The 12,277-nt window shown below is 32.5% G+C and overlaps 2 protein-coding genes across 3 annotated transcripts; one reads left to right on the plus strand and one right to left on the minus strand.

Annotated features, from left to right (window-relative positions):
• Window positions 1-1,572: 1,572 nt before the first annotated feature.
• On the plus strand, window positions 1,573-4,956 carry LOC105777478 (probable polygalacturonase). 2 transcript variants are annotated; one of them, XM_012600778.2, is made up of 6 exons: window positions 1,573-1,794; window positions 2,620-2,937; window positions 3,022-3,142; window positions 3,220-3,394; window positions 3,490-3,560; window positions 3,911-4,956. In XM_012600778.2, the coding sequence occupies exons 1-6, from the start codon at window positions 1,783-1,785 to the stop codon at window positions 4,576-4,578; spliced, it is 1,365 nt and encodes a 454-aa protein (XP_012456232.1). In that variant the 5' UTR covers window positions 1,573-1,782; the 3' UTR covers window positions 4,579-4,956. The 2 variants fall into 2 exon arrangements, with proteins under 2 accessions (XP_012456232.1, XP_052478577.1); XM_052622617.1 differs by lacking the exon at window positions 1,573-1,794 and adding an exon at window positions 2,281-2,373.
• Window positions 4,957-6,018: 1,062 nt separating this feature from the next.
• LOC105775864 (heavy metal-associated isoprenylated plant protein 7) lies at window positions 6,019-7,285 on the minus strand. The gene is made up of 3 exons (XM_012598366.2): window positions 7,082-7,285; window positions 6,904-6,988; window positions 6,019-6,805 (listed from the first exon to the last, which is right to left on the minus strand). The coding sequence occupies exons 1-3, from the start codon at window positions 7,097-7,099 to the stop codon at window positions 6,213-6,215; spliced, it is 696 nt and encodes a 231-aa protein (XP_012453820.1). The 5' UTR covers window positions 7,100-7,285; the 3' UTR covers window positions 6,019-6,212.
• Window positions 7,286-12,277: the final 4,992 nt, after the last annotated feature.

Genomic DNA, 12,277 nt, shown 5'->3' on the forward strand with positions numbered 1-12,277 from the left:
TGTAATACATTTACTAATTGAATGTAAAGGAGTTTATAAATAGCACCTTATAAGTGAAAATTAAATAATAAAAAATTCTCCGTATTTTTCATAAGCTTTTTACTTATTATTATTGTTTTATTAATTTTTCAATAACAAATAAATAAAATAATTTTTTATAAAATTGAATGTGGAATAGCTGATTATGCCTTTCATTAATTGAAAAAAAAAACCATTGGGAATACGTGTGATGATGTTGAAGAGATGTCCCAATCACGGTGGGTGGTTAGACTCTCCTTCTTATCCATCTTCCACCAATCACCCAAACAAATCCTACATTTAATGCGCTTCACGAACTTACACTCTCATAAATTTTGATTCTTCTCTATGTGCCCTAAACCAGAAAAATCCCATTCCTGCTTATGAAAGATGTATCCACACTTTCCTATATCATGTTCCCACTTTGTCACCTTCTTGGAATATCATTTAAGAGATATTACCCAACCATTAATCATTTTAGTCATTCCCCAGGTACATGTTATACAGTCAAGTAGACATATAAAACATGGTTTCTTATACATAGAAGGAACATATATGCCATTTTTCTTACTCACCAATTCTCATATTGACAGAGCAGAAGTCGAATATAATATAGCAAGCTGACCATATATTTTGCCTTTTTCTTTCTTTGGTGGGCTAATTTTAATTCATTATTATTATTAAGTAGACTAAAAGCCATATACTAATTTCCAGAATTCCATCTAACATTTCAAAGAAAACTTCAACACCACCTAAAAGATTCCATTTTCCCAATTATTCTTCACCACTTTCCCAAACTAAAAACCTGAACTACTATTTTAAAAAATAAAATCATCTTTTTCTTTTTGTTTGGTATAAATGAAAGCTGCCACGTTGTCAGTGTTACTCTAATTGGCAAAAACTGGACCGGAAATCACAGCATGACTGACGCTCAAAAAATGGGGGGTTTTTAAGTTTTTAGAAAAAAGAAAATTTTTTCTTTAATGGGTTGTGTTGTGGTGTGGTATGTTCTGTCAAGTGATTGAGTCCAGGCTAGCATTTTCGCCATGATTGAACATGGGACCTACTTTACCCCTCTCTACCCTGTCAACCCACATGCGGTCTCAATGCCCCATGTATTCTCTCACCTTATGTTGCACACATTTTCCATCCTACCCCTCTTACGTGTCGATCTGGGTCATTATCTCCCCCAACATACTGACAAAACCCACCTCTTAACTTTAACTTATGTCTCGAAATAAATCTCAAAATCTACCCAATCACTTCCCACTTTTGTTATGTTTTCCTCCTAATACTACTCTTAACAAATGCTAGAAATCACAGCACAACACCTGTGTTACTGTATGGTTCACTGGAGTGAGACGGGTCATATCAAACAAAATTGTCGGCGAGAGACGTTATTAATCATATTTTTAGTGGCATTTATGCTAATTTATTACAATTATTCTCTTGGTTACACTGCTCAAATGCATGGAAATTGAAAAAAAAAAAAAACCAAAGCTGTCATATATATATATATATAATACTTAAAACCGTTTTCTGAGTCCAAATAAAAGAAAAATACTAAAATTTTGGTGTCTTTTATATATGATTAATGCTCATAATAATTCACAAGCTTACAGAAAGCTGCCTGTTTTTGCGGTGCTTCTTTTTCTTCTTCTATTTTTGTTTTATTTCTACCGTTTGTTTGAACCGTATCAGCTTTTCTTCTTCTTCTTCACTGCTTTGTATCTCTCAGCTCAGTTTAACTGAGTCCGTTGACATATGAAGATGCCAGTAAGTACGTTTCTTTTAACTGAGATTTGTTTTCTTTTCTTTGGATTGAAAATCTGAAAGATTTGAAGATTTGTTGAAGATTAATAAAACTGACAACTTTTCTGGGATTTTTCCTAAGTGGATATGGTGGTAAATGATAATACCACTTAAACATATTCAATAGTTTTCTGATGACAGTGAAGCTTTCATTTTACTTGTTGTTTTGTGTTCTGTTGTTGAATTTGTGGAATTTTAGTTGATATTACAACCCTTTTGTTACCAGACTTTTGGTTTGATTGGAATCTGAAACTTTTTAACTTCTCCATCTTCCTTGGTTTTGGATTTATAAGATCATTCTTTTAACATTGAAACGGTTCAATAGTTTTTTTTTTGCAATTTATGTGTTTGCTTTAATGCCTCTTTGTAATTCCTTTATTTCAGTTTCCTAGTCATTTGACTCCTCAATAAACTAGATTTGATTTGGACAATCACCCATCCTTAATTCATCATATTTTATATAATATGTCCAAAGTTTGCATTTTTCTTTGTTTAGACAAACTGGCTAGATGTTTCCTCTTTTTGGCCTTACAGCATTACAAGGCATAGCTACCTTTTGTTGCTACCGTTTGTATCCTTTTTGACATGTTTGTACTTAGTTTTGATACTGTTTGCTACTCATAAATTTTGTTATGTACTCAAGCTTTTTTAAGCTATTACGGTTTTTGTTCTCTTTGTTCTTGTCTTGTATCCTTGATGTGAAAATCCCCCCTTTTTAACTGCATATTCCTCTCTTCTTTCTAAATCAGTTATGTCCATTAGTGTCTGAATTTTAACATTGTGCCTCAGGTGGCATTGCTGTTGCTGCTGGCATTGTGCAATGCAATCAAAATTCATGGAGAAGAAAGCAATGGGCTGTGTGATGTTAATCTAACATTGCGCTCAAGACCACATAGTGTATCCATATTGGAATTTGGTGCTGTTGGAGATGGCAAAACCTTGAATACCATTGCCTTCCAAAATGCCATTTTCTATCTTAAGTCTTTTGCTGACAAAGGTGGTGCACAACTTTATGTGCCGCCGGGAAGATGGCTTACCGGAAGTTTCAATCTTACAAGCCATCTCACTCTCTTCTTGGAAAAGGGTGCAGTGATTCTTGGATCTCAGGTATTTTTGTTTTCCATCTTATTTTAAGGTATGATTCTCCAATGGAAACCAACTTATTACTAAGAACCATTGTTGGCCTTGAAGGATCCATCTCATTGGGACATTGTTGAACCTTTACCATCTTATGGCCCAGGAACTGAACTTCCTGGAAAGAGATATCGGAGTTTGGTAAATGGGTATATGTTGCGTGATGTCGTAATAACCGGTACGATTGTCTCTTAACTGTGTTCATTAGAATATTGGTTGAGTCTCAGATGAACTCACACTTGCTTGTTGCACTAGGTGATAATGGAACCATAGATGGACAGGGCTCAGTTTGGTGGGAATGGTTCACATCTCATTCTTTAAACTACAGCTGCCCTCACCTTGTGGAATTTGTGTCTTCTGAATCTATACTTGTTTCGAACATTACTTTCCTTAACGCCCCTGCATATAACATGCATCCAGTCTATTGCAGGTTAGTTTGAATACCTTTCTGATTGCTTTAGAACTTCTATTTGATCCGTTGCCCATTCAAGAAAGTTAAAATTTATCTACTTGGATGTTATGCAGCCATGTGCACATTCATCACATAACGGTCTATGCTCCACCAGGATCACCATATACTGTTGGTATAGTCCCAGGTTCGTGATCATTGATATATATATTTTTTCATATTGAGAATTAAGTTGCTTTAAGATCTGCCTGTTTTCAAAATCATATTTCTATTACATTATCTCTCTTGAAAAAAAATGGTAACTAAAAAAGATGTTTAATTTCGCTTTTCAGTCAAATGTATCAGGAAATGGCATGTTTGCTGTTACTAGCTACGTTGAAATTAGCACTTGGTAGTAGTTGGCGAGTCATACAACAGAGATATAATATATTTGTTGATACTTCATATATGTAATAACCTTTTTAAAGTCGAGTTCTTTGCTTTATATACATCTGATGTTTGTCCGATCTTTGTATTTTCTTATCATTCTGATTTCAGATTCTTCAGATAACGTTTGCATTGAGGACTGTAGCATTAGTATGGGTTATGATGCAATTGCCCTCAAGAGTGGCTGGGATGAATATGGCATTGCTTATGGCAGACCTACCGCAAATGTCCATATCAGGAGGGTCCAACTTCAGTCATTCTCAGGCTCTTCTCTTGCCTTTGGTAGTCAAATGTCTGGTGGCATTTCGGACGTTCAAGTGCAGCAGCTCCACCTCTATGACTCATTAACTGGTATTGAGTTTAGAACAACAAAGGGTAGGGGTGGTTATATTAAAGAGATTGCTATATCAGATGTTAACATGCTAAACATTAAAACGGCGTTTGGGGCCAATGGGCATTTTGGATCCCATCCGGATGACAAGTTTGATCCTGATGCTCTTCCACTAGTAGCGAAAATCACCATCCAGAATATTATTGGAACAAACATCAGTATGGCTGGAAACTTCACAGGAATTGAAGAATCTCCCTTCACCTCTATTTGTCTATCCAACGTTTCCTTATCAATCAACTCTGCCTCATCTAGCCCTTGGCAATGTTCATATGTTTCAGGCTTTTCAGAGTCTGTCTTCCCTGAACCATGTTCTGAACTAAACAACCCAGATGCTTCTTCATCATGCTTTTCCCTCCTGAAGCCTAATGGAAGAGCTGCAGTCTTATGATGCAATCTTTTCCTACTAGAAAAAAAACACAATTTCAGAAATTTCTACTCCACCATCTTGAGAATAGATCAGATTCTTTGGAATAAAACTCATGCCTAGAATACCTGTTTCTTCACCCGTTCATGTTGACATTTTGGGCATGTTGCAAGCCTGCAGATTGTTTGTACAGCTCCATTTCTTCATTCTTGTGTAAGCAAATTTTTGGTAGTGCTGGTACAAAAGAAAAAAAAGGATATTGGGTATTTTTAGTATTGCTGTTTATTGAATTCTTTTCTTCTCATGTTCATAGTCTTGTTCTCATTGTAAAATCTTTATTATCATTTGGTTTGAATTGGTAGATAAAAGAGATACTCAAAAAGGTCATTTTATTTGAATAAATTGGTTTTAGTCATTCGACATAACATGAAACAATAATTGTTAGTCTAGAAGTTTAATCTTAGAAGTCACTTTATTGTTTCTGAAATTATTTTCTTTATTGTTTTTGTCTCATTCTATATAAAATCAGCTTTGTCCTTTTATTAATTATGTCATGGCTTGAATGTGATAACCTCAAATTTTCAAATTTTTACGTCATCAAAAGTAAATAAAAAAATAAAATGAAGAGAAAATTTTTAGGGTTTATTGTTTGTTATTTCAATTTTTCAAAATTCATTAACATTTGTATTTTGAAGAAAATCATATATGCAAAATGCATATAATGTTCTTGAGAAATTGTCATTATTAGATTTCAATTATACATTTTAAAATTGGTAGGTTAAAATGCATTAAAGAAATAAAAGATTTCTGGAACAATGTGCAGTGGTATAAGCCGTTTTATTCATAAAATTAACTTCTTCCACGTTTATAATTACTTTTTTTTTTAATAAAATTGTTTTCAGATATTTTGAGTTTTAACTCGATTGATATAGATATTATTATTAATATAAAATGACGTGGGTCCAAGTATGCCTAAGCGCAACATTTTCCTATTTATGAATTGAGGAGGGGTTATGGGTAGTTTTAAGCATTGTGTCAAAAAGAGATCAAATTCTATAATGAAATTGTTAAAAAAAAATCTAACTAAAATTTTATTTTAAACTTCTTATATATTTTAATTTTATTAGGCACACTTTATTATCATCATCAATTGTATATTTATACTATTGTTTAAGCCTTTAATTAAACTAATGTCACATATCTATAAAAACCAACTCGATTAAAAAAATTATAAAAAATACCTTTTCGTACTATATTATTCGAGTTTACTTTAAATTTTATTATTATTTATTGTATCTTATTTTTAAACATAAATTTGTGTTCTTAAATATACAATTTCCACACAAATACACCCGTGATACAGTTTATAATGGTGTATAATATGCTTTATCTGGTCAAGTCTTGAATGTTAATTTCCTCAAAATCATTCAACATCATGTGCTGTTTGTTGATATAGACAATGTGTCAATGCCCTGGCAAACTGGATGGTTGGCTGCCAGAAAAGTTTGATTTATTGAATTAAAATATAGCAATATCTTCAGCACATTCTTGTTTTACAAGAAATGGCCCTTATTGCACATAATACCTTTCCCACAATTGAGTTGCAGAATCCATTCTTCCAACACTTGGAAGCATAGAATCTTACATAAACTATGTATCTACATTATCGTACAAGCGTTGGGGTTGTCATCACTAAACAGTGATGCAATACTTCCATTGCCATTGTCATCGATGTTGCTGCCATTGATGTAATAATTGTGATAGTCTTCATTGCAGTGACCAACCCTACTATATTGCACGTACCGTGGTGGTGAATGAACATATTGGTATTCTGTCACATATGGTGATGGCATGTATGTGTTGTAGCAGTGAGTTACAAAGGCAGCTGGTTGAGGTGGTAATTCATGCTGGAAAATTTGGCTATTGTGGTGTCTGCTCCAGGGCCCTCCATAGCTATGATCGACATCTTTCGGTGGTGGTTTCTGGTTGGCATGGGCATCAGTTTCCGCCAGCTCCGATTGTGGATTCTCCGGTGGCGGTTCATCTTTTGGTTGTTCTTCAGGTGGTGGCGGATTTTCTCCCTCCAGAGCTGCTGAACCAACTTCAGGCGGTGGTTCTGTTGGCTCTAAATAAGAACAGATAGTTGCCATCTTCCTAGTTTTCCTAATTGCCTTAACTATTATTTCTGGATCCGCCATTCCTATTACAGTCAACTTCTGTTGAGCAATATCAGGATGAACATGATATATACCTGAGGAAAGACATGAATGAAGGATTCAAGCAATGTCTCTGGAAACTAGAAGAAACAAAATGCATGGAAATTAAGTCTTATTAAATGCTTATAATCACCATGAATGCCATGTAGCGCCTTCTTGATCTTGTGAACACATCCATTGCAGTCCATTCGGACATTGATTTGGGTGACTGGAGGTCTCTGCAATTGTAATTGAGAATAAAAGAAAGGGATCGATTAGTTGAGATTGTTGCAATGTAGATGATGTTTGATTGATATGCAATAGACACGTACCTCAAACTTGGGCACCATGAGGCCGAGGAAGAGGAGCGGGGAAATGAAGAAACTTGGAGGAGATTATATATGCTTTTTGAAGAAGATTTTATTTATGGACGAGTCATAAAAGAATCAATAATCTATCCTCATACTTCATAAAAAAAATTATTTCTTCATTTAATTTTTTACTTTTTTTAGTCATTAATTTTATATTTTTTTTATCAAATCACCTCAAGATGGAAGGAAAAATTGATATTTTTTAATTTTAGTGACATTCTTGTATTACGAGATGCTTCGAGTGTCGACTCGAATAATTACAAACCAAACATAGAACCAAAAACAACTTATTAATTTCAGTAGGGAAGTAATTCTCTCTCAATAGAAACGGGTAGGATTATAATTCCCATAAAAAGAATTTATTCTTAGAAAATAAATAATCACTACTTTCTAGTAGAATAACAATATATCAAAAGTTGTGTAAATAATTCTACCAGTCTCATCTATTTATAGGAGAGATAAGGAAAATTGCGATTGAATTAGTAAAATACAAATAATATTTATTTAATAGAAAACAATATTCTATTCTTAAGTAGAATAGATGATGAGGGCTTCGGTCTCTACTATATTAAGTCCAATTATATATGCTTCGTGGACTTTTAACTCAACAATTTATAATTTAATCCAACCTAATATATGTTTTCTATTTCACAAAATAAATATTATTTATTTATTTAATTTAATTAGATAAATTAATTTTCCAATTAAATAATTTTCTCAATCCAATTCTAATTTTGTTAAATTCATGACAACTTTACCGTAAAAGAATTTATGAGAAACTATATTTAATTTCCATATTCAATGAATTCACAATAACTAATTTATTTTATTTTATTTTGAACTTCAATTATTTAATTAAATAATAATTTGAAAACCTTAAATTAATTCATTTCAAGCCATTTCTATACTCAATGAGAAAACACATTCATTTGTGAATGTGATTCATTTCTCTAATTTCATCATTTATATTCATTTATATTCATTTATATTTATTTGTTTCTAGATGCAATTCATTTCTGATTTCAACGAGTTACGAAGGGACTGGTTGGACTTTTCCATGTTATTAGAGCTCAAATAATTTATAATTAAGTTCTAGCTTTTCGTCTATTAATTATAAACTTATTTAGTCACTAAGTTATTCCACTATAATGTCATGACTGAGCTCTCCCTATTTATATATCATTACGAAAGCTACTCAATTAGTAATCATCCAATCACCTTGTCATAAGTCTGTTATTCTCATAGGATATCCTTAATCTCTTTGAGATAAATCCGTTCTCCCAATATGATCCTATTCTATCTCATGGTAACCATTACATCTTCCTTTATGTAAAGTCAATCACTATCAAATAGTAATTAAGTTGTTTATCACAAAGATAAATGGCTAGTAGTTACGTTTACTTTTCATCCATCATATAATGTCGATCAGAGGATATCATTCACCCATTAGTTGGGCTATGAATTCCACTATTGTGAATGCTGCTACATACTGTAAAAGTTGTATACCCAACGAATTAGATTTTGGTTCCTTATTTATTTGAACTCAGGCTTTTACTTACACCAAAGTATATGAATCATACATACATAGTCTATCATCCACTCAAGATTAAGGTATGCCTCACTATGAACGTCACAAGAAAATAAATCTATAAATAGATTTATGATCTATTCTACTTGGTTCCTGTTTGATGTTCTGTTAGTCCAGTCAGTTACATCTATATATCTATCTTCTGGGAATCATCTGCTCCGATGCTAAAGACAAAGTATCTCCCTAATTGGACTTGATAGACAACATATTAGTATTTCAATCGGCCTGCTCATTTCTAATTAAACTAAAACCATGTTTAGGTTAATCTAATAATATAAGTTGTCTTTCCGTATTACGATCTGACTACATAATACCGCTTAGTATTAATTTAAACATTAGATAACCAATGAACCAATATTTGCTTTCATTTTGTTTTGCGTGCAAAAACTTTGATGAAAATATACTAAGGGTATTAATATAATTAACCTATATTATTAAACTAATTTGTTCGAAAAATGTAAGTGAATATAGACGAAAATACTACACCTAAGGCATCGGACCTAACATAGGCCTCAATGTGGGGACAATTGCCAAGTTCAGGATCTAACTTAGACCCAAAAAAAGTTCAAGCCCTAATGTGAGAAAAGTTGCCAAGTTCAGGCATTAAATAGTGATTTAACTATTCTTTATATTATTCAGGCCTCAAATAGTGATTTAACCATCGAGTTATGGTTGATGAAAAGTAAACGTGGCCATGAGTCGTTTGTCTTTGTGATGGATGACTTGATCATTATTTGATAGTGATTGACTTTTCATGAAGGAAGATGTAGTGGTTACCATAATATAAAATAATATCATATTGGGAGAATGAATATTATCCCGTAGAGATCAAGGATACCCTATGAGGATAACATACTTATGACAAGGTATGTCATTGAGGAGACCTCAGTCACAATACTATAGTGGAATGGCTTCGTGATTAAATGAGTTTATAATTAATAGGCGAAAAGTCGGAACTTAATTATAAATCATTTGAGCCTTAACTACACATGTCCAATCGATCCCTCCGTTAGCTCATTGAAACTAAAAATGAATTGCATGTTTGGATAAAAATGAATGGATTGAATAGAAAAAGAGAAATGAGAAACATTCAGGAATGATTATGGTTTTCTCCGAAATGGAGAAATGAAATCATTTGGAAATGAATGCAGATTTCCAAAAATGGAAATGAAAATAAAAATTTACAATATTTTATAGGATTACTTAAAAAATATGGAAGAACTAGTTTATGTTTTTGGACTGATTTGAAGTCCGAAAATGAAAATTAACCATTTGGTCATAGTAAACATGTTGAGTTGTGACATATTAAATAAATTTTCTCGAAATTCAGATTGTGAAATATAGATTTAAGTGGTCGAGCAATATTACAGCCCAAAATTCAGCAATTAATTCATAATTATTTGGCTTGAAAACAATTTGGTCAAAATGTAATTCTTTTTTTGAAGTTCATTCATATAACTGATTTTTTTTGTGTGGGTAAAGTGGATGCCACAGTTTTTTTTTTCGACTTATGGATGCCACAGTTGTTCAACTAGCAAAGGGGTTATTTATATATGAAAATCTCCAAAATATGCAATCTATTTTTACAATCGACCCACAGCTTTGGAGTATGGTAGAGTTCACATATCACCATGTTTCAAACCCTTGAAATGGTCTGCCACTAAGGGGATAAAACGTTTATGATATCTCAGTAAATTATATCATTAATCATTAAATTATAAATAAATTTTCATTTTGTTCACTTAATTAAAAGGCGTTACAATTTGATTATTAAATTATTCATAATTTTTATTTAAGTCATTGAACTATTCAATAGTTTTTATTAAAGTCACTGGGTTGTTAAGTTTTTATTTAAAAATAAAAAGGTTTTGTCAACGAGTTTCAGAAGATGATTTGACAATCGGTACGGTGAATCAGTACCCATCGACAAGTAGAAGAATATACCTTAGATCCAAGTCGATCTAGGAGTCAGTGTCGGTGATTGGAGAAAAAAATTGTTTGAATTTTGGTTCGGAGATTTATGACAACTAAAGCTATTTTATGAAAAAAAACTAAATTGTAGAAGAGAAGGGAGAGAAAGCTTTCAATTGGTACAAGCAATACAAACAAAGAAAGCCATAAAATTTTTTGAATAGTTTAGAAACCAAAACGAAACTTACCTATAGTTTAGTGAATAACCACTACACCAAAATAGGCTTTTAACATAGCGCCGCTAAAAGTATTTGCGGTGCTTTCACTAGCGCCGCAAAAAATGCCGCTGTTGACAACGTCGCTAACTTTTGCGGCGTTTATGATAAAAAAACGCCACTAAAGAACATGATCTTTAGCGGCGCTTTACCCACAAACGCCGCTAAAGAACATGATCTTTAGCGGCACTCATATTATAAAAACGCCACAAATCCAATTTAGAAATGTATAGTTTAATTTGAAGACGTATTGAAATGGAAATTCATGTACAAGACATATAAGGAATTGTGATCGAGGTACGTTGATACCAATAGCATGATCAAAGAACATAATCATGTAAGGAAAACACATGGTTAGACAAATCTTTTTACATTTTAATACATCATAACCATAATTGGTACAATTTTATACCCTAATTGTTGCACCAGTTGCAGTTTCCAGTTGAAGAACCTTGATTCCATTGACCTCTTGCAGCCAATTTTATAGTTTAGAAATTAGAAATCCACCAGAGACGACATGGTACTAAGCCAAACAGATAGTTCTAACATGTTAAGGCAATATGACTTACAAATTGTTTGTATTGAAAATTTTGAATTTTTCTATAGACTTGAACTCATTGACCTGTTACAAAGAGTTTAATTATGCTCCCAATCATGTCAGCCTCAACCATAAAGTTTAATTATGCCCCCAATCCAAACATTCATCTAAACGTTGATCTCATTGGAGTTTAATTCACAGTATAACTTTTTTTTAAAAAAATCTGAACGTTCATCTCATTGGAGTTTTTAATTTTTTGATTTGCCTCAAAATCAAACAAACTAATCAAAATGAACGTGCAATACCTAAAAGCATAAGTTCATAAAGCCATAAACCCAACCATATGCTAAAATTTTCTAGTCCCAACATTCATAAAAGTGAAATTAAACAAGCATAGATGTAATGAAGCTTTGGTTAATTATCCCGTTGACTTTCTTTAACGTTTTAAAATTCACTAAAACTAAAGGCACCATGCAAACTAAAGCATTATCTACTAAAGAGAAACAAATGTAAAACAAGTGGTCTCCAATCAATGTATATATATATATTTCAAGATAGCACCAAAGTATATATATTATGGAACTGTATATATTATGGAACTGTTTGGTTTTATTTTCAAATAGCACCAAAGTATCTAATTATGGAACTCATTTATCAAATCATTTTGCCACATATAATCTAATCTAATTTTAGTAATGACACAACATAGCATCTGTTTTGTGTAGGAGCTACTCAAGTAAGAAAAAATATGGCACCACCGCTAATTGTATTGATCTATCATGCACGTAACAGTTCAAAAACATACCAACCAACATATTCAGGCAACAAAATACAAACATGAGAAG

The sequence above is a fragment of the Gossypium raimondii genome, chromosome 10 (assembly GCF_025698545.1).
Source record: "Gossypium raimondii isolate GPD5lz chromosome 10, ASM2569854v1, whole genome shotgun sequence".
Lineage (NCBI taxonomy): Eukaryota > Viridiplantae > Streptophyta > Magnoliopsida > Malvales > Malvaceae > Gossypium > Gossypium raimondii.

Coding starts and splice junctions, on each gene's coding strand:
- LOC105775864 (XM_012598366.2), bottom strand. Junction 6,806..6,903: donor GGCGCTACATGGCATTCATG/GTGATTATAAGC, acceptor GTCTTTCCTCAG/GTATATATCATGTTCATCCT.
- LOC105777478 (XM_052622617.1), top strand. CDS start 2,296: ATGTCCAAAGTTTGCATTTTTCTTTGTTTAGACAAACTGGCTAGATGT. Junction 3,395..3,489: donor ATGCATCCAGTCTATTGCAG/GTTAGTTTGAAT, acceptor GATGTTATGCAG/CCATGTGCACATTCATCACA. Junction 3,561..3,910: donor TACTGTTGGTATAGTCCCAG/GTTCGTGATCAT, acceptor TTCTGATTTCAG/ATTCTTCAGATAACGTTTGC.